This window comes from Pecten maximus, chromosome 13 (genome assembly GCF_902652985.1).
Source record: "Pecten maximus chromosome 13, xPecMax1.1, whole genome shotgun sequence".
NCBI classification, from domain to species: domain Eukaryota; kingdom Metazoa; phylum Mollusca; class Bivalvia; order Pectinida; family Pectinidae; genus Pecten; species Pecten maximus.
Window position 1 is genome coordinate 5,969,272 of NC_047027.1, and position 22,486 is coordinate 5,991,757.

The 22,486-nt window shown below is 34.4% G+C and overlaps 2 protein-coding genes across 2 annotated transcripts in view; both read left to right on the forward strand.

The window, feature by feature from the left end:
• The first annotated feature begins 9,349 nt into the window (after positions 1 to 9,349).
• Positions 9,350 to 13,965, forward strand: LOC117340382. The gene is made up of 5 exons (XM_033902144.1): positions 9,350 to 9,445; positions 10,546 to 10,782; positions 11,395 to 11,469; positions 13,444 to 13,521; positions 13,837 to 13,965. The coding sequence occupies exons 1-5, from the start codon at positions 9,350 to 9,352 to the stop codon at positions 13,963 to 13,965; spliced, it is 615 nt and encodes a 204-aa protein (XP_033758035.1).
• Positions 13,966 to 14,362: 397 nt separating this feature from the next.
• The window catches only part of LOC117341306, a 31,985-nt gene continuing 23,861 nt past the window's right edge, over positions 14,363 to 22,486 (forward strand). Inside the window, exons 1-9 of the mRNA XM_033903160.1 lie at positions 14,363 to 14,440; positions 15,169 to 15,317; positions 17,139 to 17,184; positions 17,504 to 17,728; positions 18,943 to 19,017; positions 19,448 to 19,543; positions 19,638 to 19,736; positions 20,732 to 20,815; positions 21,197 to 21,327. Coding sequence (XP_033759051.1) covers positions 14,405 to 14,440; positions 15,169 to 15,317; positions 17,139 to 17,184; positions 17,504 to 17,728; positions 18,943 to 19,017; positions 19,448 to 19,543; positions 19,638 to 19,736; positions 20,732 to 20,815; positions 21,197 to 21,327 — 941 coding nt within the window. The 5' untranslated portion in view covers positions 14,363 to 14,404. The remainder of the gene's footprint in view (positions 14,441 to 15,168; positions 15,318 to 17,138; positions 17,185 to 17,503; positions 17,729 to 18,942; positions 19,018 to 19,447; positions 19,544 to 19,637; positions 19,737 to 20,731; positions 20,816 to 21,196; positions 21,328 to 22,486) is intronic.

Consider the following 22,486-nt stretch of genomic DNA (forward strand, 5'->3'; position numbering starts at 1 on the left):
TGAATTGTTACTAGACACTAGTTTACAGTGGATACAGTAAGTGTGTCTATTTGGATGGATGAAGGTCGTGCTGTCAGATGGTGACAACGATTCCAGGACGTTTGGAATATATTCCATATCTAATGTAATCAGCGTCGCTAGCAGACGACGTTGTCAAACTTGATAATTTCGTATCTGGAATGGCGATTGTAATGACGAGGAGACACCGGAGACGAAGACAGGTGATCTATTCTAATCGCCTTTTGTCCGTCTTTTGTCGCCCGCAGTCAGTCAATTTATATTTTCAACTTTTACTCCAAATTCGCAGAGCCAACTTTAATAATATTTGGCAAGAAGTCTTCGTGGGCAAAAGTCAACAAAAGTCGTGAATTATATCGCTCCCTACACACAACACACACACTGGCCTGAGGTGCAGGTCCAAAAAAGGACCATGTGACTAAAATCTCAAAAATCCCCTACAACCGAATACTCTGACAGATAAAAAGGCGCTGAACCAAAATTTTAATTTCATGGCCCTGGGGTCTCATATTTCCCCCTGGGGAGGGGGTAAAGTTTATAGGTTATATAGGGAAATCACATTTTTCAGCATTATTTGTTCCAATTGCCATTGGAAATAATACAAACATGGTTACAATTATCAGTATGTGATGTCTGATGTAAAGTACATGTATATTGGCACTGACTGACCCCCAGGGGCTTATGGGCGGGGCCGAAAAGGGTCAAATTAACTGAAATTTCAAATAAAAAAAAGACTTCTTCTCAAGTCCAAAGTAACGTAGAATCAAATACTCTTACTAGATGGGAGGGACTTGACGAGGGGGGTTTTGATAAAGGCATCAGTAGAATGTTCGAAATCATTGTTCGATCAGGCCAAAATAAAATTATAGTTGCGCCGATTCAAAAAATGTTATTGTGAAAAATAAAACATTGCTTTTTAACGATTTGACCGTTCCGGATATTTATGTCCGGATGTTGCTGTGCATTTTTGAAACTACGTCTCCCAAACCCAAATAAGGTTAATGTTGGTCTGTGTTTCTTTTGTTTAAGAACACAAAATAAAAAAAAAAGATTTCCATATTCTGGTTTGTTTTCTTATCAAAGGTTGAAAATCTGTTTTCAGAACTGATTAAAAAATTCAGCCCTACCTTCCCATATGTAAAACCCCCTGGTCGGGTTACAGCAAACGAAGATATTTTCAAAGATGGCCTCAGTAACATATGTTGAAATATAAATAGTTATACAGAATTGTCTAGCTCAATTAATAAAATTATCTAAAATCACCAAACTGGTCTAATAAGACGGAGGTGATTTAAGTTAATGGCGATTGACTCGAGTTGTATAGTATTATATACATGCACATAAGAAATTGTCACGCAAGGGCCAAGAGCTGGAACATTTAGCAATACTTATATAAATCTCTCGGTCGTTTTTAGGTGATTTCTTTACATGACAGCATTAATTATAAGCATGTACAGCGTAACTATATATACATGTGTGATGACCTTGGTTTAAGTCTGAGCGTCAGCCGATGTTTTGTACTTGTGTAAAGGACAGCGTATTGAACTATTTAAATGGAGTAATGGCTCAGTGAATACCCTGATCGCGTTCTTGTGAACAAGGAAGTATAATTGTATTCACGTAACAGTGACAAAATATCCACAACAAGGGACACGGACACATCCAACATAGCCTACACATCCCTGAGAGGCACTACGATTAGATATAGACGAAGGTTTAAATCACCAAGAAAGTTCGGTAGGGGCCTGGAAATTGTGTGTTAAATTGTAATGTCGTAATCAATCCTCATCTCATACATGTACAGTTTATAGAGTTAATGCAGCTCCCAACCCCTCGAATCCCACCCTACACGACAGCCTCATCCCCACCCACAATACCCTCATCCCAACGCCACCCCACAATACCCTCACCCCACCGTCACCCCACACGATAACCTCATCCCCACCGTCACCCCAGACGACAACCTCATCCCCAATACCCTTACCCCAACGTCACTCTCGCCTCCCCCTCGCCTTCTATATTTTCAATATCATGCCCCCCACCCCCCACCCCCTCCTCCAGTAAATGACGGAACTGTTGTATAGAAAAAATAAAGATTTTTTTTTTCAATTCCAAAAATTTATATCCTGGGCCTGCCAAACCATCTTGATTTTCTCCGGGCACCCCTGTTTCCTCCCACATCCGGGCCTCCTGTTTCCTCCCACATCCGGGCACCCCTGTTTCCTGCAACATCCGGGCCTCCTGTTTCCTCCCACATCCGGGCACTCCTGTTTCCTCCCACATCCGGGGTAACAAAAGTGATTAGTATAAGTTGATTTAACTTGTTTCGCGATCACTGTAAAATAAACAAAGTTTACATTTGTAAAGTTTACAAGTTTACGTCTGTTACTAAATTCATATTTAAATATACGATTCACGCGTGTATCCTTTAGCTAGATAAGGATTTGTGTAGTTGTTGGTGTAATGCCCGACATGGCTGGGACTGCGGTTACACCCGTCTAGTCGGTATCCCTGTCAGTGGTACATATACTATTTACATGTACCGTTGTCATGTCTTAATGGACTATTGAGTAAAAATGAACTATGGCGGTGGTAAAATCATATATAGCAGATCGTTTCAAATATAAGGTAAGTTTTATGAATCTGTACTATACTATATATCGGATTTTATTGTGAACCTGTTCGTATGTAACACGAATGATAACATGTTTGTACAAATTTATTATATCTGTATGAAACTCTATTGTTCTTTATGTATCAAGGGTCGTGTGTGTGGTGATTTTGTTACATGTAAGATGCATGTAGTAAATAATGTATTTTATCATAGCATACGTCATATACTGTATTACGTAGATTGTTATTTTTATTTTATTGTATTGTGGTGCAGTGTTACAATGTATATCATTGTACATGTATTACATTGTAGTTTGATATTTTAAAATCTATTCCTGTCTTTCCCAAAACAGACTATACCTGTGTGCCCATTGTTAAAATAGGATATGTTGGCTGAGTAGAAAGACACCACTCTAGTTCAATATAGATTAGGGATCTTCGACTGTTAATCAGCACAATCGACAGTCAAAATGCTGACCAGCGTGGAACAACCACACGCGCCCAATCACTCAAATGATTCTGATTATAAACTGTAGTATTTATAACATTATATGATATTGTGTCAAACTGTAGTATTTATAACATTATATGATATTGTATCAAACTATAGTATTTATAACATAATATGATATTGTATCAAACTATTGTATTTATAACATAATATGATATTGTATCAAACTATAGTATTTATAACATAATATGATATTGTATCAAACTATAGTATGTATAACATTATATGATATTGTATCAAACTAAAGTATTTATAACATTATATGATATTGTATTGCATTTTTGCCAGTGAAATATAGAAATTTATCAAACTAATAAAACTTATATTTTCACTGCAGCGATGAGCAGTGAAAATATAAGTTTTGCAGTGAAAATATAAGTTTTCCGTTTTTGACCAATCAGAGCGGACCTTTGTATTCACCTCGTTGAAACTTGCCGATTTTTCCAACCGAAGCGGAGATAGATAAATTGGTTATTTTGCTGTATTTCTGAAATTTTCAGACTAGTTTTTGACAAAATACTCACTTGACGTTAGCTATTCATGCACAGATTCTCCTATAACAGCAGAAAACGCTTAAATTGCGTTGATCACTCCTTTCAAAATGGCGCCGTCAAGTTGACGTGGAGTAACGTCACAAAGAAATGACGTCATTACTGATTCCCACACTTGTTGACGCTATTAATTTTTCTATGTTTTAAATTTTGTTTTTAAGTTTATGAAATGCAATAAAAAGAAAATAGAATGGTTTCCCTTCAAATATAACACTTGTATGACAGAATATTTCGATATTTTTCACTCGTGCTTCGCAATTGTGAAAATATCTACATTCTGTCATACTCGTGAAATATATGTTATATTAAACGGGAAACGATTCAATATGCTCTATGTATTAAACTGTAGTATTTATAACATTATATAATATTGTATTAAATTGTAGTATTCATAACATTATATAATATTGTATTAAATTGTAGTATTCATAACATTATATAATATTGTATTAATCTGCAGTATCTATTATTTTATATAACATTGTATCAAACTATAGTATTTATAACATTATATAAAATTGTATCAAACTGTAGTATCTATTACATTGTATTTAACTGTAGTATCTATTACATTGTATTAAACTGTAGTATGTATTACATTGTATTAAACTGTAGTATATATTATATTATATAACATTGTATAAAATGTAGTATCTATTATATTATATAACATTGTATAAACTGTAGTATATATTATATTATATAACATTGTATAAACTGTAGTATATATTATATTATATAACATTGTATAAACTGTAGTATCTATTATATTATATAACATTGTATAAACTGTAGTATCTATTATATTATATAACATTGTATAAACTGTAGTATATATTATATTATATAACATTGTATAAACTGTAGTATCTATTATATTATATAACATTGTATAAACTGTAGTATCTATTATATTATATAACATTGTATAAACTGTAGTATCTATTATATTATATAACATTGTATAAACTGTAGTACAGTTTATACAATGTTATATAATATAATAGATACTACAGTTTATACAATGTTATATAATATAATAGATACTACAGTTTATTTTATTTTATTGTATTGTGGTGCAGTATTACAATGTATATCATTGTACATGTATTACATGTAGTTTGATATTTTAAAATATATTCCTGTCTTTCCCAAAACAGACAATACCTGTGTGCCCATTGTTAAAATAGGATATGTTGGCTGAGTAGAAAGACACCACTCTAGTTCAATATAGATTAGGGATCTTCGACTGTTAATCAGCACAATCGACAGTCAAAATGCTGACCAGCGTGGAACAACCACACGCGCCCAATCACTCAAATGATTCTGATTATAAACTGTAGTATTTATAACATTATATGATATTGTGTCAAACTGTAGTATTTATTACATTATATGATATTGTATCAAACTATAGTATTTATAACATAATATGATATTGTATCAAACTATAGTATTTATAACATAATATGATATTGTATCAAACTATTGTATTTATAACATAATATGGTATTGTATCAAACTATTGTATTTATAACATAATATGATATTGTATCAAACTATTGTATTTATAACATAATATGATATTGTATCAAACTATAGTATGTATAACATTATATGATATTGTATTGCATTTTTGCCAGTGAAATATAGAAATTTATCAAACTAATAAAACTTATATTTTCACTGCAGCGATGAGCAGTGAAAATATAAGTTTTGCAGTGAAAATATAAGTTTTCCGTTTTTGACCAATCAGAGCGGACCTTTGTATTCACCTCGTTGAAACTTGCCGATTTTTCCAACCGAAGCGGAGATAGATAAATTGGTTATTTTGCTGTATTTCTGAAATTTTCAGACTAGTTTTTGACAAAATACTCACTTGACGTTAGCTATTCATGCACAGATTCTCCTATAACAGCAGAAAACGCTTAAATTGCGTTGATCACTCCTTTCAAAATGGCGCCGTCAAGTTGACGTGGAGTAACGTCACAAAGAAATGACGTCATTACTGATTCCCGCACTTGTTGACGCTATTAATTTTTCTATGTTTTAAATTTTGTTCTTAAGTTTATGAAATGCAATAAAAAGAAAATAGAATGGTTTCCCTTCAAATATAACACTTGTATGACAGAATATTTCGATATTTTTCACTCGTGCTTCGCAATTGTGAAAATATTTACATTCTGTCATACTCGTGAAATATATGTTATATTAAACGGGAAACGATTCAATATGCTCTATGTATTAAACTGTAGTATTTATAACATTATATAATATTGTATTAAATTGTAGTATTCATAACATTATATAATATTGTATTAAATTGTAGTATTCATAACATTATATAATATTGTATTAATCTGCAGTATCTATTATTTTATATAACATTGTATCAAACTATAGTATTTATAACATTATATAAAATTGTATCAAACTGTAGTATCTATTACATTGTATTTAACTGTAGTATCTATTACATTGTATTAAACTGTAGTATGTATTACATTGTATTAAACTGTAGTATGTATTATATTATATAACATTGTATAAAATGTAGTATCTATTATATTATATAACATTGTATAAACTGTAGTATATATTATATTATATAACATTGTATAAACTGTAGTATATATTATATTATATAACATTGTATAAACTGTAGTATCTATTATATTATATAACATTGTATAAACTGTAGTATCTATTATATTATATAACATTGTATAAACTGTAGTATATATTATATTATATAACATTGTATAAACTGTAGTATATATTATATTATATAACATTGTATAAACTGTAGTATCTATTATATTATATAACATTGTATAAACTGTAGTATATATTATATTATATAACATTGTATAAACTGTAGTATATATTATATTATATAACATTGTATAAACTGTAGTATATATTATATTATATAACATTATCTTAAACTGTTGTATCTGTTACACTGTGTTAAGTCGAATTAGTTGTCATCATAGATACGGAGTACGTTATTGTATCATATAACTCATTTGGATCAAGCTTGGTGAAACATAGACTTAATTAACGTTGTCAAACCGCTTTTGTTGAAATGTGGTTAATGATAATATACATCATTAACATAGCACACGATCTAATCAGTAAAATCACTCTTTACACTTTACATAAAAATACATGTTATTTCAAGAGTTACACAATGTAACATATATAACATGCAGACTCGATCACTGATATAATTATGTGTTCAGGACGTCTGCGAGTCTGACAAGCAGAAGTAAACAAGTGAGTTTTAACCATCTTCCTGAATTTGGTCCGGTTTGCCAACTTTCTGGTAACTCATGACATGCTGTTCCACAAAGTGGCCTCTACCTGTCCAATGAACCGGTTACGATAGTCACAGTAAGATAGTTTGGATCGCATAACTGATCGTGAAGACTGGTAGAGAGTGACAAATTCCTGTATATACTGGCAGAGATAAAATAGTATTATAGATTTATTATTTAGTTTTTTAAGCTGATAGAAAATAAATAAAATATATTTTATTTTCAATAATTATTACATTTGACTAACGAAACATGATGCATTGAGGTCTAGACGTGTACTACATACGGGGCGGCGGTGGCCGAGTGGTTAAGGTGTGCCGATACTTTATCACTAGCCCTCCACCTCTGGGTTGCGAGTTCGAAACCTACGTGGGGCAGTTGCCAGGTACTGACCTTAGGCCGGTGGTTTTTCTCCGGGTACTCCGGCTTTCCTCCACCTCCAATACCTGACATGTCCTTAAATTACCCTGGCTGGTAATAGGACGTTGAACAAAAACAAACCAAAAAACAAACCAGTACTACATACCTTTAAATTAGATGTATTACTCAACATTTAGATCAAACTTAACGATTGTTTGTTTTTACCATGTGTATTGTTGTGTAAAACAATTGTAAACAATAGCACTCCTTACGGTTAGGTTGGACAGAGGTACTTTGATTTACCTGGGGCTGTACCTCATGTAATCTCAGTTTAGATTTACTTTATGACAAACAATGCCGCTATGTATCATATTTGTACAAGTATTAATACACCTCAATACATCAACTAACTTCATAATCACATATACGTATATAAATATGTGTACAAGTATTAATACACCTCAATACATCATCAACTAACTTCATAATCTCATATACGTATATAAATATGTGTACAAGTATTAATACACCTCAATACATCATCAACTAACTTCATAATCTCATATACGTATATAAATATGTGTACAAGTATTAATACACCTCAATACATCATCAACTAACTTCATAATCACATATACGTATATAAATATTTGTACAAATATTAATACACCTCAATACATCATCCACTAACTTCATAATCACATATACGTATATAAATATTTGTACAAGTATTAATACACCTCAATACATCATCCACTAACTTCATAATCACATATACGTATATAAATATTTGTGTAAGTATTAATACACCTCAATACATCATCCACTTGCAAGTATTAATACACCTCAATACATCATCCACTAACTTCATAATCACATATACGTATATAAATATTTGTACAAGTATTCAAAGACCTCAATATATCTTCACGTAACTTAATGAACAAATACAGATACCAATACGTGATACAGTAACACAGAACTTTCTATTCACCTGGGATCAGACTGATATTTAGACAAGATATCATATCAAACAACAATAGATCCATGCCGTGATTATAAGTTAGGTATAATTCCTAGTCCTGGAGGTATATCATGGTAATCCTCTGGTACAAGAAATGCATCCAGCTTCTGATATGTAATCCAAGGAGACGAGACAGTTGCATGATGTCCCTAACATCACCGACGAGTCCTAGAAGGACGAGACAGTTGTATGATGTCCCTAACATCACCGATGAGTCCTAGAAGTACGAGACAGTTGTATGATGTCCCTAACATCACCGACGAGTCCTAGAAGGACGAGACAGTTGTATGATGTCCCTAACATCACCGACGAGTCCTAGAAGGACGAGACAGTTGTATGATGTCCCTAACATCACCGATGAGTCCTGGAAGGACGAGACAGTTGTATGATGTCCCTAACATCACCGATGAGTCCTGGAAGGACGAGACAGTTTCGTTATGTCCCTAACATCTCCGACGAGTCCTAGAAGGACGAGACAATTGTATGATGTCCCTAACATCACAGATGAGTCCTGGAAGGACGAGGCAGTTTCATTATGTCCCTAACATCACAGATGAATCGTTGAAGGACGAGCACAGTTCTTTAATGCCCCTAACATCACCGATGAGTCCTAGGAGGACGAACAGTTGTATGATGTCCCTAACATCACCGACGAGTCCTAGGAGGACGAACAGTTGTATGATGTCCCTAACATCACCATGAGCCTTAGAGGATGTTGTTGTCCCGTTAAACTTAACAATGACCTTCACGTATATCTATCTGATTGTGTTTGTAGATCAGAACTAAGGTAACGTTTAAATATTAGCATTTTTTCATATGACTAATGATAAAATATGATAGAAGCAATATAGATTGTGTTTATTGTAATTTTTCAACTTTTTTCCCCATTTCAGATCAACACGGAATTAAAGACTCTCTAGTATCTCAGGATATTACTCAACACTCAAAAAAAATGGCCTGCCTACCTTTTGTTTGTGACCCAAAGGTTAAGCGTGGGTTCATGCCAATTGGAGTCAACATTCTTCTTGCATCTGTGCTGTTGTTTAGAGTGAGTATGTGACGTATAAGAGTAAATATGTAACGTATTAGGGTTAGTGTGTGACGTATTAGGGTTAGTGTGTGACGTATTAGGGTTAGTGTGTGACGTATTAGGGTTAGTGTGTGACGTATTAGAGTAATATGTGACGTATTAGGGTTAGTGTGTGACGTATTAGAGTAAGTGCATGACGTATTGGAGTGAATGTGTGACGTATTAGAGTAAGTGTGTGACGTATCACAGTAAGTGTGTGACGTATTAGGGTTAGTGTGTGACGTATTAGAGTAAGTGTATGACATATTGGAGTCTGTATAACACTATTTCAATCTGTCATTTGAGTATTAAATATTTGACAGCCAGACCGGTTAGGAAATTATAGTGACATAGTAACATAGATTGTAAAGATTGTAAAGTTTAAGAGTACCGAAGCTAGCACGCAATTCAAACGAACTATGGGCAAATTAACATGTATTCAAGAAGAAATGCAAATATATGTGGTAAACATGACATTGTAAAGTGCTTCGACGTGCCGATTACATGATTAAGTGGTACCTTCGATCTACATATCCCAATTACGTTATAAGGTTACTTGATTTCAGTTAGCCTAACTTAGAGCTATACACGATAGCGATAATCAGCTGCTTAGTAAGGACTGGGAGTCTCCAATTCCGCATTTAACGCATAGAATAGTCTCTGTATGTCACAATCAGATAGCAAACATTTTCTATATCACGAAAAGGTAACATACAGCCTTAAGTTTTCATGTCACTAAAAGTTAGTATGCAGTGGTCGATGTCACGAAAATGTAGCATACATCCTAAGTTTCCATGTCACGAAAAGATAGCATGGAGCCTTAAGTTCTATGTCATAAAAATGTAGCATACAGCCTTAAGTTCCCATGTCATTAAAAGGGTGTCTATGTGACAAAAGATAGCTTTGGGCTTAAACTTCCATGTCATGAAATAGAAGCATACAGCCCTAAAATTCTATGTCACGAAAAGGTAGCATATAACCTTGATGTTCTATGCCGTAGTGAATAAAATACAACATATTTTTCCATTCAATCTGTCTATTATAGTAGCTGGCATACATCCTTAAGATCTCTGTTTCAGCTGATCTCGTTAGGATGTGCCGTATACGCATTGGCACTGCTGAACACGGACGCTGCTCTTCAGACCGTCCACACAAACTTCGTTGATTCTCTCTACGTGTTCGGAAAAATCCCACTTGGTAACATGTTGATCGTTATTACATATTCCTGCGCATGCGCAATGATGCCTTTACAAGTGTTTAACAATGTGATGGGATTAGCAGGAGTATTGTTTACAAGCAGACGGATTGTTTATGCGGTAAGTATGAAGCATTTACAAATTATAATAACGACATTGATAATTACGTACATTAAAACATATTCATAACTTGACGATATTTGTAGTATCGCAATTAATAAATATTCATGTCTTTGACGATATTTATAGTATGACAATCAACACATGTTCAAAACTTTTTTGATATTATTGTATCGCAATCAAGACATATGCATATCAATGGCGATATTTATAGTATAATAATTAATACATATGCATACATTTGATCATATTTAATGTATCTAAATTAATGCATATTGATAACTTTGACGATAGCTATAACTTTGAAATTGTTTATTGTATGATAACAAATGCATATGAATGAAAGTGACGATATTTATAGCATAATCTATAATGCATTGTTTGTCTTTTATTATGAAGACAGCGGCTTCATTAGAAACCTCTCTTTCCTTGTCACTCTATGTTTCAGAGTAATTAATTACTTTATATATTCTATTTCATGAATATTAAATAAACTTACGTCTAAGGACCATTTAACGATATCAGGATGAGGTAGATGAAATACTGGTCAATGCAATTATTAATCGATAAAAACACTATACTAAATGGTATATAATAAATCTTTAACTCCAGCATATCGGCATGTCCTTAATCACGATCCCTGTTATGCTGGTTTACATCGTGTTATTGGCTGGGACTAGCCGTGACGTAAGTATAAACAGTCACCCAATCAAATCCTTTATGACTCTCTCTGTCATGCTAGTTTACACCATGTTGTATAAATAGTCATCCAATCAATCCTCGACGTTAAGGTTGAAACAATATATTTATGATCTAATTTAGAATTATTTTCCATGTATGTTTTGACGCTTATTTGATATGGTTGCAATCCTGTTCTAACTTAGAATTGTTCCTACGTAGATTTTTTTTTTATATATAGAATTTATTTCACATGAGTAAGTTATTTTTTAAAAGTTACAAAAGACACTCGCTAAAGCTCATTTCTTTTGTAACTTTTGAAAAATAACTTTTTTTTTTCTTTTGGAAATTTTTTATTTTCTTCCATACATATGCATACATGTAGCAATACATAATATTGGTATATATTTAATTGCAGCAATTACATTTTTTCATATGCTTAATAAAATTCGCTTGGAATATTAATCTAAATTTTAGTTAGTTTTAAGCCTGAACTAACTGAGAATTATTTCTATGTGGAATATTAATCTAAATTTTAGTTAGTTTTAAGCCTGAACTAACTGAGAATTATTTCTATGTGGAATATTAATCTAAATTTTAAACTCGACCGGACGTGGAAGGTGTGTGGTCATCTATCTGACCACACGTACGTGGGCTTTCTCCGGTCACTCAGGGTGTGTCCCCCTCCCCACCGTAAGACCACTCACGCGCTTCCATCTGGACTATCAAACGTGATAAGCACAGTTGATGTAACATGTTTCCCATTTGTTATAACATAAATGTTTACATGTTTATGATGCAAGTAGGGGCCGCAAATTCCGAGTAGTCAAGGTGTTCCGACACTTTCTCACCAGCCCTCCACCTCCAGGTTGCGAGTTCGAAACCTACGTGGGGCATTTGCCAAGCACTTACCGTAGGTCGGTGGTTTTTCTCCGGGTTCTCCGGCTTTCCTCCACCTCCAAAACCTTACACGCCCTCAAATGACCCTGGCTGTTACCAGAACAAAATTAAACAAACCAAATACATAGCGAAGCATGTGAGTTATTCCTATGGAAGTGATAAATACAAGATACTATATATATATATAGAGTCTAGTAAGTAATAACGACGGTATAGACCAATATAGGTACTGGATCCTAACAAACAAATGTTGGATGCGTATTACTAGAAATAGATAGGCCTATATATATGTCAAGTAGTAATAACGACAGTACAGACAAGTAAATTGTCGAATTTTCAAGGCAATTTGCCCCTTTATCAAGACACAGGTAAATTACATACGATCGCATATAGACATAGAACATGGAACAGTTACACAAATATAGTAGGTATAAACAACAAAAAATATCGTAATGTTGTAAAAATGATCCCCCTCGGCGTGTATACGTGTATATTATATATCATGGTTTTAGAGTGAATTGATGTATTTTACATTAACGGTCTGAGCCAATACACAGGTGATACCCTAGGTTAACAGAAACTTCTATTTGTTAGTTGTGTTATCATGTCCTGTTAACAACATAAATATTTTCCGCCGCCTCAGATACTGAATGTCACTACTTTAGTGGTTACCACAGTAAAATTATATAATATTAACTTCCCAATCGTTACATTGACATCCTTCTAATATTGTTCTCTCGTCGATTGTTGTTATTGGCTATCGTCAGTTTATCTTCTTTGACGTCTCTTTGATTCTGCTGGTCGTTCTTTTTATTGTCTTCTTTATATTTCCCTGGAAAGATGAAATGTTCCACTTATGAAACGATCGAGGGGAGATCGACTCGAATGTAATGTATGTATATCAAAAATTGTTTGCAGTTTGATCCATGATGTGTTCTATATGGATGTAATAAAACGGGTACCCCAAGGTTTACGTTCACTATCCGCATCCCTGGAATATGTCATGACAAGGGTTGGTATAAAACCCTGACCTATCACTGAGCTAATACTCTGTTGATTTTATTGGTTGTTTTTTTTCACCAGTTTCATTATGGAATAGATGATGCATTTAACACCAAACTAAACATCGGTGATTCCGTGGCGACCGAGTTCAGAGGAAAGGTAAGATTTCTGTCAATGTAAATCACTTACATAGTGTATCCTACGGAGCCCCTTGTCTGACATGCAGCACAATCATTTTTTTTTCGTTATTTCGAAATATTGCTTTGTTTTATCGGAAGAGAATTAGATTTCGTTAATGTTGTTGAGTTATATGTCCCCCAAGTACGGTACTATGACACTTCTCTAAAAATCGTTTTTGTGCTAAATATTTCACTGGTTTTTAGAGCTCGCAGAGTTTTGTGGAAATGCGAATATAACAGCTATACATTTTTCATTTTTCATGAATGTTAATTGACCACGTGGTTTGTGTTCCAGTTAACCTGCTGTGGGTATTCTGGTGAAGATCCTTGTGGAAACTTCTTGATCTATGGCGTTAAACTACCAGTAAGTATAGTGACTATAATTAGAAACAATGTAATTAATGTTAGAGGAAACCAGAAATAGCTATTACCGAGGGTAGAAATGTTAGTAGTACCTGGTATCAAATCTTACTGTTTTGTATTCGTATTGTAAGAGTTTTATTAAAATTCATTTTTCTAATGACTTATTGCAAATATATTTATCTTATAGAAGTCAGACACAATAAATTTGGTAAAATCATTGGATTTATTCATTACGAAATATGTTTTAATGTTTATATATATGAATCGGCATGTGATGGCCATGGCTTCTACTGCTATAATTAAATGGAAACTGGGAACAGAAAATTCTAATCAATTCAGCTGTTTTGTATATATATGAAAAATGTCACTTTCTATTCAATTTAATACCACATTCTGTTGTGCCAAGTGAAACGCTGTCACCTTCTCATTCTTATTTTATTTCTTTTGTGAAGGGGTGCTGGGACGTTTGGTCGAGCTCGTTCCGGGACTTTTTAAGTACAATGTTATCTTTTATCATCAGTATGTTAATACTAGAGGTAAGTAAATGATGGATGACATCAGTAACATGTCATTAACTTACAGTTATTCATTCATTATTCTATCGGGGTATCTCTCGGTAAAGGACCATTTTTTTTGTTCAATTGATAGAACCTCTGTCTGTATATCAGGAATAGCCTCGGTATGGACTCGGTATCAGGGGTTGTCTCAGAACAGAACTGCCTACTAATCTGAGAATAGAACTACTTCCTGTTTAACGGTTTGTCTCGAATAAGTTGTCTTTCTATTCGGGGTTGTCTCGGAAAATATCTGTTGTGTGTTTGTTGTTTATAAAGGGTTGTCTCGGTATAGAACTACTGTGTGTTGATCAGGGGCTGTGTGTTGATCAGGGGTTGTCTCGGTATATAATTGATGTGTGTTGATCAGGGGTCGTCTCGGTATAGAACTGCCGTGTGTTGATCAAGGGTTGTCTCTGTATATAAATGATGTGTGTTGATCAAAGACTGTCTCGGAAAATAATTGTGTGTTGATCAGGGGTTGTCTCGGTATATAATTGATGTGTGTTGATCAGGGGCTGTCTCGGTATATAATTGATGTGTGTTGATCAGGGGCTGTCTCGATATAGAACTGATGTGTGTTGATCAGGGGTTGTCTCGGTATATAATTGATGTGTGTTGATCAGGGACTGTCTCGGTATATAATTGCTGTGTGTTGATCAGGGGTTGTCTCGGTATACATTCTATCACTATCGTGTTGATATCCGTAGGTACTAAACTTGGTTATCACAGACTACGAATTCAGGAAGTGGAGACTAAAAGAAGAGCCGGAGAGATCCGAAAACACTGGTGTAATGGCATACATACCTAGGGACGCCTTCGGTGACATCTTCACATTTATCGTTGTCTTTTGGAGAAAGTAAGAGTTATTTCCCTTAATTTTGATCAAATCTCGTTTTCGTGAATTTCGCGTTACCTGTCCACGCATCTTTGATAATACACTGTTCGCATTTCAAACATTTGTATGGGTAGGAAATGACCAATACAAACGTTGTTTTCCAATTGTTTTAAGTTATTGCGATGGTACCAATAGCTTGATGTATATTTTGCGGAAATTGTCAATTGAAGATTTCTACTTTTTTTGATAATTGTAACAACTCTTAATAGTCTGTATGAACTGATTGGGACTGTGGACTGACATTGTAAAATGTGTTTACCAGCAGTATTTAAACATATACGTTGATGCTGATTGATGTGAAGTGTTGTTAATTGATGTGGAGTGTTATTAATTGATGTGGAGTGCTGTTAATTGATGTGGAGTGTTGTTAATTGATGTGGAGTGTTGTTAATTGATGTGGAGTGTTGTTAATTGATGTGGAATATTGTTAATTGATGTGGAATATTGTTAATTGATGTGGAGTGTTGTTTGTTAATTGATGTGGAGTGTTGTTAATTGATGTGGAATATTGTTAATTGATGTGGAGTGTTGTTAATTGATGTGGAGTGTTGTTAATTGATGTGGAGCGTTGTTAATTGATGTGGAGTGTTGTTAATTGATGTGGAATATTATTAATTGATGTGGAGAGTTGTTTGTTAATTGATGTGGAGTGTTGTTAATTGATGTGGAATATTGTTAATTGATGTGGAGTGTTGTTAATTGATGTGGAATATTGTTAATTGATGTGGAGTGTTGTTAATTGATGTGGAGTGTTATTTGTTTATTGATGTGGAGTGTTGTTAATTGATGTGGAATATTGTTAATTGATGTGGAGTGTTGTTAATTGATGTGGAGTGTTATTAATTGATGTGGAGTATTGTTAATTGATGTGGAATATTGTTAATTGATGTGGAGTGTTGTTAATTGATGTGGAGCGTTGTTAATTGATGTGGAGTGTTGTTAATTGATGTGGAATATTATTAATTGATGTGGAGAGTTGTTTGTTAATTGATGTGGAGTGTTGTTAATTGATGTGGAATATTGTTAATTGATGTGGAGTGTTGTTAATTGATGTGGAATATTGTTAATTGATGTGGAGTGTTGTTAATTGATGTGGAGTGTTGTTAATTGATGTGGAGTGTTATTTGTTAATTGATGTGTAGTGTTGTTAATTGATGTGTAGTGTTGTTAATTGATGTGTAGTGTTGTTAATTGATGTGGAGTGTTATTTGTTAATTGATGTGGAGTGTTGTTAATTGATGTGGAATATTGGTAATTGATGTGGAGTGTTGTTAATTGATGTGGTGTGTTATTTGTTTATTGATGTGTAGTGTTGTTAATTGATGTGTAGTGTTGTTAATTGATGTGTAGTGTTGTTAATTGATGTGGAGTGTTGTTAATTGATGTGTAGTGTTGTTAATTGATGTGTAGTGTTGTTAATTGATGTGGAGTGTTATTTGTTAATTGATGTGGAGTGTTATTTGTTAATTGATGTGGAATATTGTTAATTGATGTGGAATATTGTTAATTGATGTGGAATATTGTTAATTGATGTGGAGTGTTGTTTGTTAATTGATGTGGAGTGTTGTTAATTGATGTGGAATATTGTAAATTGATGTGGAGTGTTGTTAATTGATGTGGAGTGTTGTTAATTGATGTGGAGTGTTGTTAATTGATGTGGAGTGTTATTTAAGTACTACTCCATCTATAGATCTACAGTTAGACATTGTAATTCTTGTCTAGTATTGTATTATTTGTATATGGTGTGTTTTAGCAGCTGACATGCGTGTTATTTACTTTCAGGGGGAAGTTGACGTTCTTTATGCGATGCCTGGCACTGTGTCAGGGTGTAAGTATGCATACTTTGTAAGAAGTTGTTAAAATGTCCGAACGCAATTCGTAGTTTCGCTATGATCCTCCAAGCTAATTCCCTTTGATATTTTTATATAATGATGTCAAACCAATAATACAAACAGCGCTTTTCACGCCCATAGCCTTTTGTTTACATATGATTGGGCTAATTGCAGTTATAAAGAGCTAGACTTTAAGCACGTATACCATATTTCATCATGAAAAATGCCTTCCAATTGATACAGGAATATTTTCGCAATTTCTCATCAAGAACACAAAAATGAATTTCCACAGTATGAAATGACTTTTAATCACAGGGCGTCGGAGTGGTCATGCTTGTCTATGGAGCGTACAACATAAGAAACTATCCCTCGTCTGTAGCGAACTTTTCGATATCGAGACTGAGGTTCTACAATGTATATTTTGATGACCTGCTTGAGAGCTTGGCCTCTCTACTCGTGCTGTGTGGGTGCATTTCTATCCTCATCTCTGTCCAGGGCGTCTCTGTCACCTGTGTGACGTCACGAACGGCACATTACGTGGTACGTACTTTAGTTTCACATGGTAGTAATTTAATAATTAAAGTATTACCTGGTAATAGTTGGCACAATTTTTTTCCTGATGAAAGCTGACAATGATAACTAATGAAGAAATGAGGCGCACGTAGACACTGCAATTACATACTACATGATTTTTAGGATTTTTTGCTGTTTATCCATTCATGTTAAGGTTGATTGAGGTCACTATGTATTTGACCTTTGACACCACAATAACGCTTTACATGATTTTGATGTAAAGCTCGTAATCATCCATATCAAGGCTGATTGAGGTCACTATACATGTATATTTGATCTTAGCCAATGAATAAACATCTATAACCCTTTATAGGCTACGGAAACATATGGCCATCATTGGCCAGTGAGTAAACCTCGTTTATGATATGTAGCGGAACTGGGCCGGATTGATCATCGAGCATATGGCTAATGTTCGGAAGTCTAAGGTTCGAACCTCAGTATGGCCTTGTATTTGTCCGCTCCTACTACATTTGGTGCCGTGACCAAACATTGTTAGTTAAAGTGAGGCAAATACTTGACAAGGGGTTACCTGAACCTGGGTTGTGAGTTGTGAAGTCTTCGGAGGGAGAGAAGAGTGTAGCGGAACTGGACCGGGTCGACCATCGGCGACCAGGTAGCACACTTGGTAGAGCATCCGGCTAGTGTTCGGAGGTCTCGGATTCGAACCCGGGTCTGGCTGTGCATTTTCCCACTTCTACTACAGTAATAAAGGTTACAAAGCATATGACCGGCCATGGCCAGTGAGTAAACAGCGTTCATGTTATTGAGCACATGAAAATGTGGTCAGCCATGGTCAGTGAGTAAACAGCGTTCATGTTATTGAGCTCACAAGAAAATGTGGTCAGCCATGGTCAGTGAGTAAACAGCGTTCATGTTATTGAGCACATGAAAATGTGGTCAGCCATGGTCAGTGAGTAAACAGCGTTCATGTTATTGAGCACATGAAAATGTGGTCAGCCATGGCCAGTGAGTAAACAGCGTTCATGTTATTGAGCTCACATGAAAATGTGGTCAGCCATGACCAGTGAGTAAACAGCGTTTATATTATATCCTCACGAAATCAAACGTATTTGTCTTCCTTGAGTTCGTGAACAATTCATAGCAATTTTACTATAGCTTGTAGATGTCATTATGTGTTATTTTTGAGTGTTGTTGAATGATGAACTAATTTCTTGTTTCAGTCTGCATTCATTAACACAGGAGGTATAATCGTTTCGACCACAGTGGTGACGTTCTGGGGCGTGTTTAACACTAAGGTAACAGGCCACACATTAGGTCACCTCTATATCAACTAGGCCCCGATACTGATGTTGTTTACCAAATCATTTCCATGATTGTGTAACCTTCGTACTCCCTCCCCTCCTGTACGTGTAATGAGACCGTTCCGAGGTGCATTCTTATGGTCATTAAATACCATATAATGTACTTATGTTTTCATTTGAAATTTACTGCACGTTTTATCAGGGAGGTAAATAATGCATTTCAGATACAAAGTTTATATGATTATTGGTCGAACGTTCGTTGGCATTAAAAAGCAATATAAGTACCACTTGAAAATGATCATTAACGGAAAAAAGTATACCATTTACATCAATCAACGCTTTTATGAATAACAAAACTACGGAAATTTGATGATTGATGGGATTCGAACAAACGACATTAACAATTCAAACACTAATTTTGTAGGTGCGAGATGACATGGAACTAGAACTTGAGAGTTTATTTTACACAGCACTACGCTATTCACCCTCTTTTACTTACGCAGTTCACCTAGTCCAAAATGTAAGTATTGCTTATGTGATTTCAACGCTAAAAAAGCTGACTATTTAAAATGATCTTTGGTGAGTCGTCATGCTGTCCCTGTTTCTGTTTACAGTTGGGGTGTTGTGGAATAAGAGCAGAAGGAGACTACATTTATTTACTTCCAGATAAACCTTCCCATGACAGACTCTATTCGTCCTGTTCTCAATACAGGGTAAGTTATGAATAAGGTAAAAGTATACCCTAAATATTGAGCCTCTACAGAGCCGTAGTTGAAATGAAAAGAGTTTGAGATTGTCGTAATGTTAAGATTGATCAGATGAGATTGAAGTGAATTTAACGGAGCTTGAAACTGAGGTAAAATGAATGGAGTTTGAGATTAAGGTAAACTGAACGGAGCTTGAGAATAAGGTAAACTTAACGGAGCTTGAGAATAAGGTAAACTTAACGGAGCTTGGGAATAAGGTAAACTTAAGGAGCTTGAGATTGAGGTAAACTTAACGGAGCTTGAGATTGAGGTAAACTTAACGGACCTTAATAATGAGGTAAACTTAACGGACCTTGATATTAAGGTAAATTTGACGGAGCTTGAGATTGAGGTAAACTTAACAGAGCTTGAGAATAAGGTAAACTTAACGGACCTTGAGATTGAGGTAAAATTAACAGAGCTTGAGATTAAGGTATACTTAACGGACCTTGAGATTGAAGTTAAATTAATTTGTTTGTAGTTTAAATTAACGGGCATAGCGACTGAGATTAAGTTCATGGCATCAAGTGTGCAGCTAGGGTACCATTATTATCAAGGGTGTCTTTATAATCAAAGGAGTCATTGTTATCAAGGGTGCCATTTACAAATGTAGTTTATTGCTAGGCGATTTTTAACTCGGACGCTTCTTTTCAATGTCAGGAAAATAATGTTACATGTTTTATTTTTGTGAGGTAATGATGTACGACATTTATGACATCTCAAATATTTTTAGTTATATGAAATTGAAATAAGGCCCGCTATATAACCCACTGCATGTTGATCGAATAAGGCTACTAAAAGTGGCCCCCAGAAGAATCGGTGATTTTCTTCTTTGTCTTCCATTTAGGGGACATTGCGAGACCAAAATAAATCTTCTGTCCCTCAACATTGGGGTCTTAAATATTTCATTTCTCTCCTCACATCTCTGTCTTTCTGTACTTTGTAATGTCTCTACATTGTAGCCATGTGCTCCAGTTCTACAGGAACATTTCAGGACATTCTCTATTGCTGGACTCTTTTTCGTGTCGATTATGCTCCTTTTACATGTAAGTTTATAAAACTGTAAACGTAGTAGACATTGTAGATACTTGTTCAGTACATTTGATGAAACAAAATATTATTGTTGATCGAATAAATATGATCTAGAATTATTGTGTGATCGATTTTATAGGAGACAACATAGTTTTATAGAATGTATATGACATCACTCCTTTGTTTTATGGATTTTCAGAAGAAAAAATGATTATTTTACAGAGAGTGTCTGACATACAATCATTGTTTGATAGATTGTATATGAAATAATTGTTTTGAGGAATTAATATGCTATAACCTTATCATTATATTAAAGGTGTTATATGGAATTACATAATGACATCATAGTTTTAAAGATTGCATCTGATATACATGTAAGATAAATTGTGTTATAGATTTTGTCTCTCCTGTGTGTCAACAAGAGTGTAGGAGATCTAGCCGAAAGATCGTCTGGGTCTGAAGAGAAAATTACTCGTAGAGGTGTCTTCGGAAGTCTAAAACAGAGAATTATTGTGTTATGGGAACAGTAAGTACATTCGGAAGTCTTAAACAGAGAGTTATTGTGTTATGGAAACAGTAAGTACATTCGGAAGTCTAAAACAGAGAGTTATTGTGTTATGGAAACAGTAAGTACATTCAGAAGTCTAAAACAGAGAGTAATTGTGTTATGGAAACAGTAAGTACATTCGGAAGTCAAAAACAGAGAGTTATTGTGTTATGGAAACAGTAAGTACATTCGGAAGTCTAAAACAGAGAGTTATTGTGTTATGGAAACAGTAAGTACATTCGGAAGTCTAAAACAAAGAGTTATTGTGTTATGGAAATAGTAAGTACATTCGGAAGCCTAAAACAGATAGTTATTGTATTATGGAAGCAGTACATTCGGAAGTCTAAAACAGAGAGTTATTGTGTTATGGAAACAGTAAGTACATTCGGAAGTCTAAAACAGAGAGTTACTCTGTTATGGAAACAGTAAGTACATTCGGAAGCCTAAAACAGATAGTTATTGTATTATGGAAGCAGTACATTCGGAAGTCTAAAACAGAGAGTTATTGTGTTATGGAAGCAGTACATTCGGAAGTCTAAAACGGATAGTTATTGTATTATGGAAGCAGTACATTCGGAAGTCTAAAACAGATAGTTATTGTATTATGGAAGCAGTACATTCGGAAGTCTAAAACAGAGAGTTATTGTGTTATGGAAACAGTAAGTACATTCGGAAGTCTATAACAGAGAGTTACTCTGTTATGGAGGTATTAAGTACAATGTATCATTACAGGTTATACCAAACCTGTATATTTACATTGTAGTACTATATATTGATATTTCTAGTGGGATTAATTATCTCGTTGATAGGCGAGGTGAGTCAATTGCGAATTCAAATCCTCCACAATTATTAGATCGTACAAATAGGACATTTGGATGGTGGCCAATATAACGTACAAATAGCACATTTGGATGGTGACCAATATATCGTACAAATAGCACATTTGGATGGTGACCAATATATCATACAAATAGCACATTTGGATGGTGACCAATATATCATACAAATAGCACATTTGGATGGTGACCAATATATCGTACAAATAACACATTTGTATGGTGACCAATATATCGTACAAATAGCACATTTGGATGGAGACCAATATATCGTACAAATTGCACATTTGGACGGTGACCAA

Coding starts and splice junctions, on each gene's coding strand:
- LOC117340382 (XM_033902144.1), top strand. CDS start 9,350: ATGGCCTGCCTACCTTTTGTTTGTGACCCAAAGGTTAAGCGTGGGTTC. Junction 10,783..11,394: donor GCAGACGGATTGTTTATGCG/GTAAGTATGAAG, acceptor CTTTAACTCCAG/CATATCGGCATGTCCTTAAT. Junction 11,470..13,443: donor TGGCTGGGACTAGCCGTGAC/GTAAGTATAAAC, acceptor TTTTTTCACCAG/TTTCATTATGGAATAGATGA.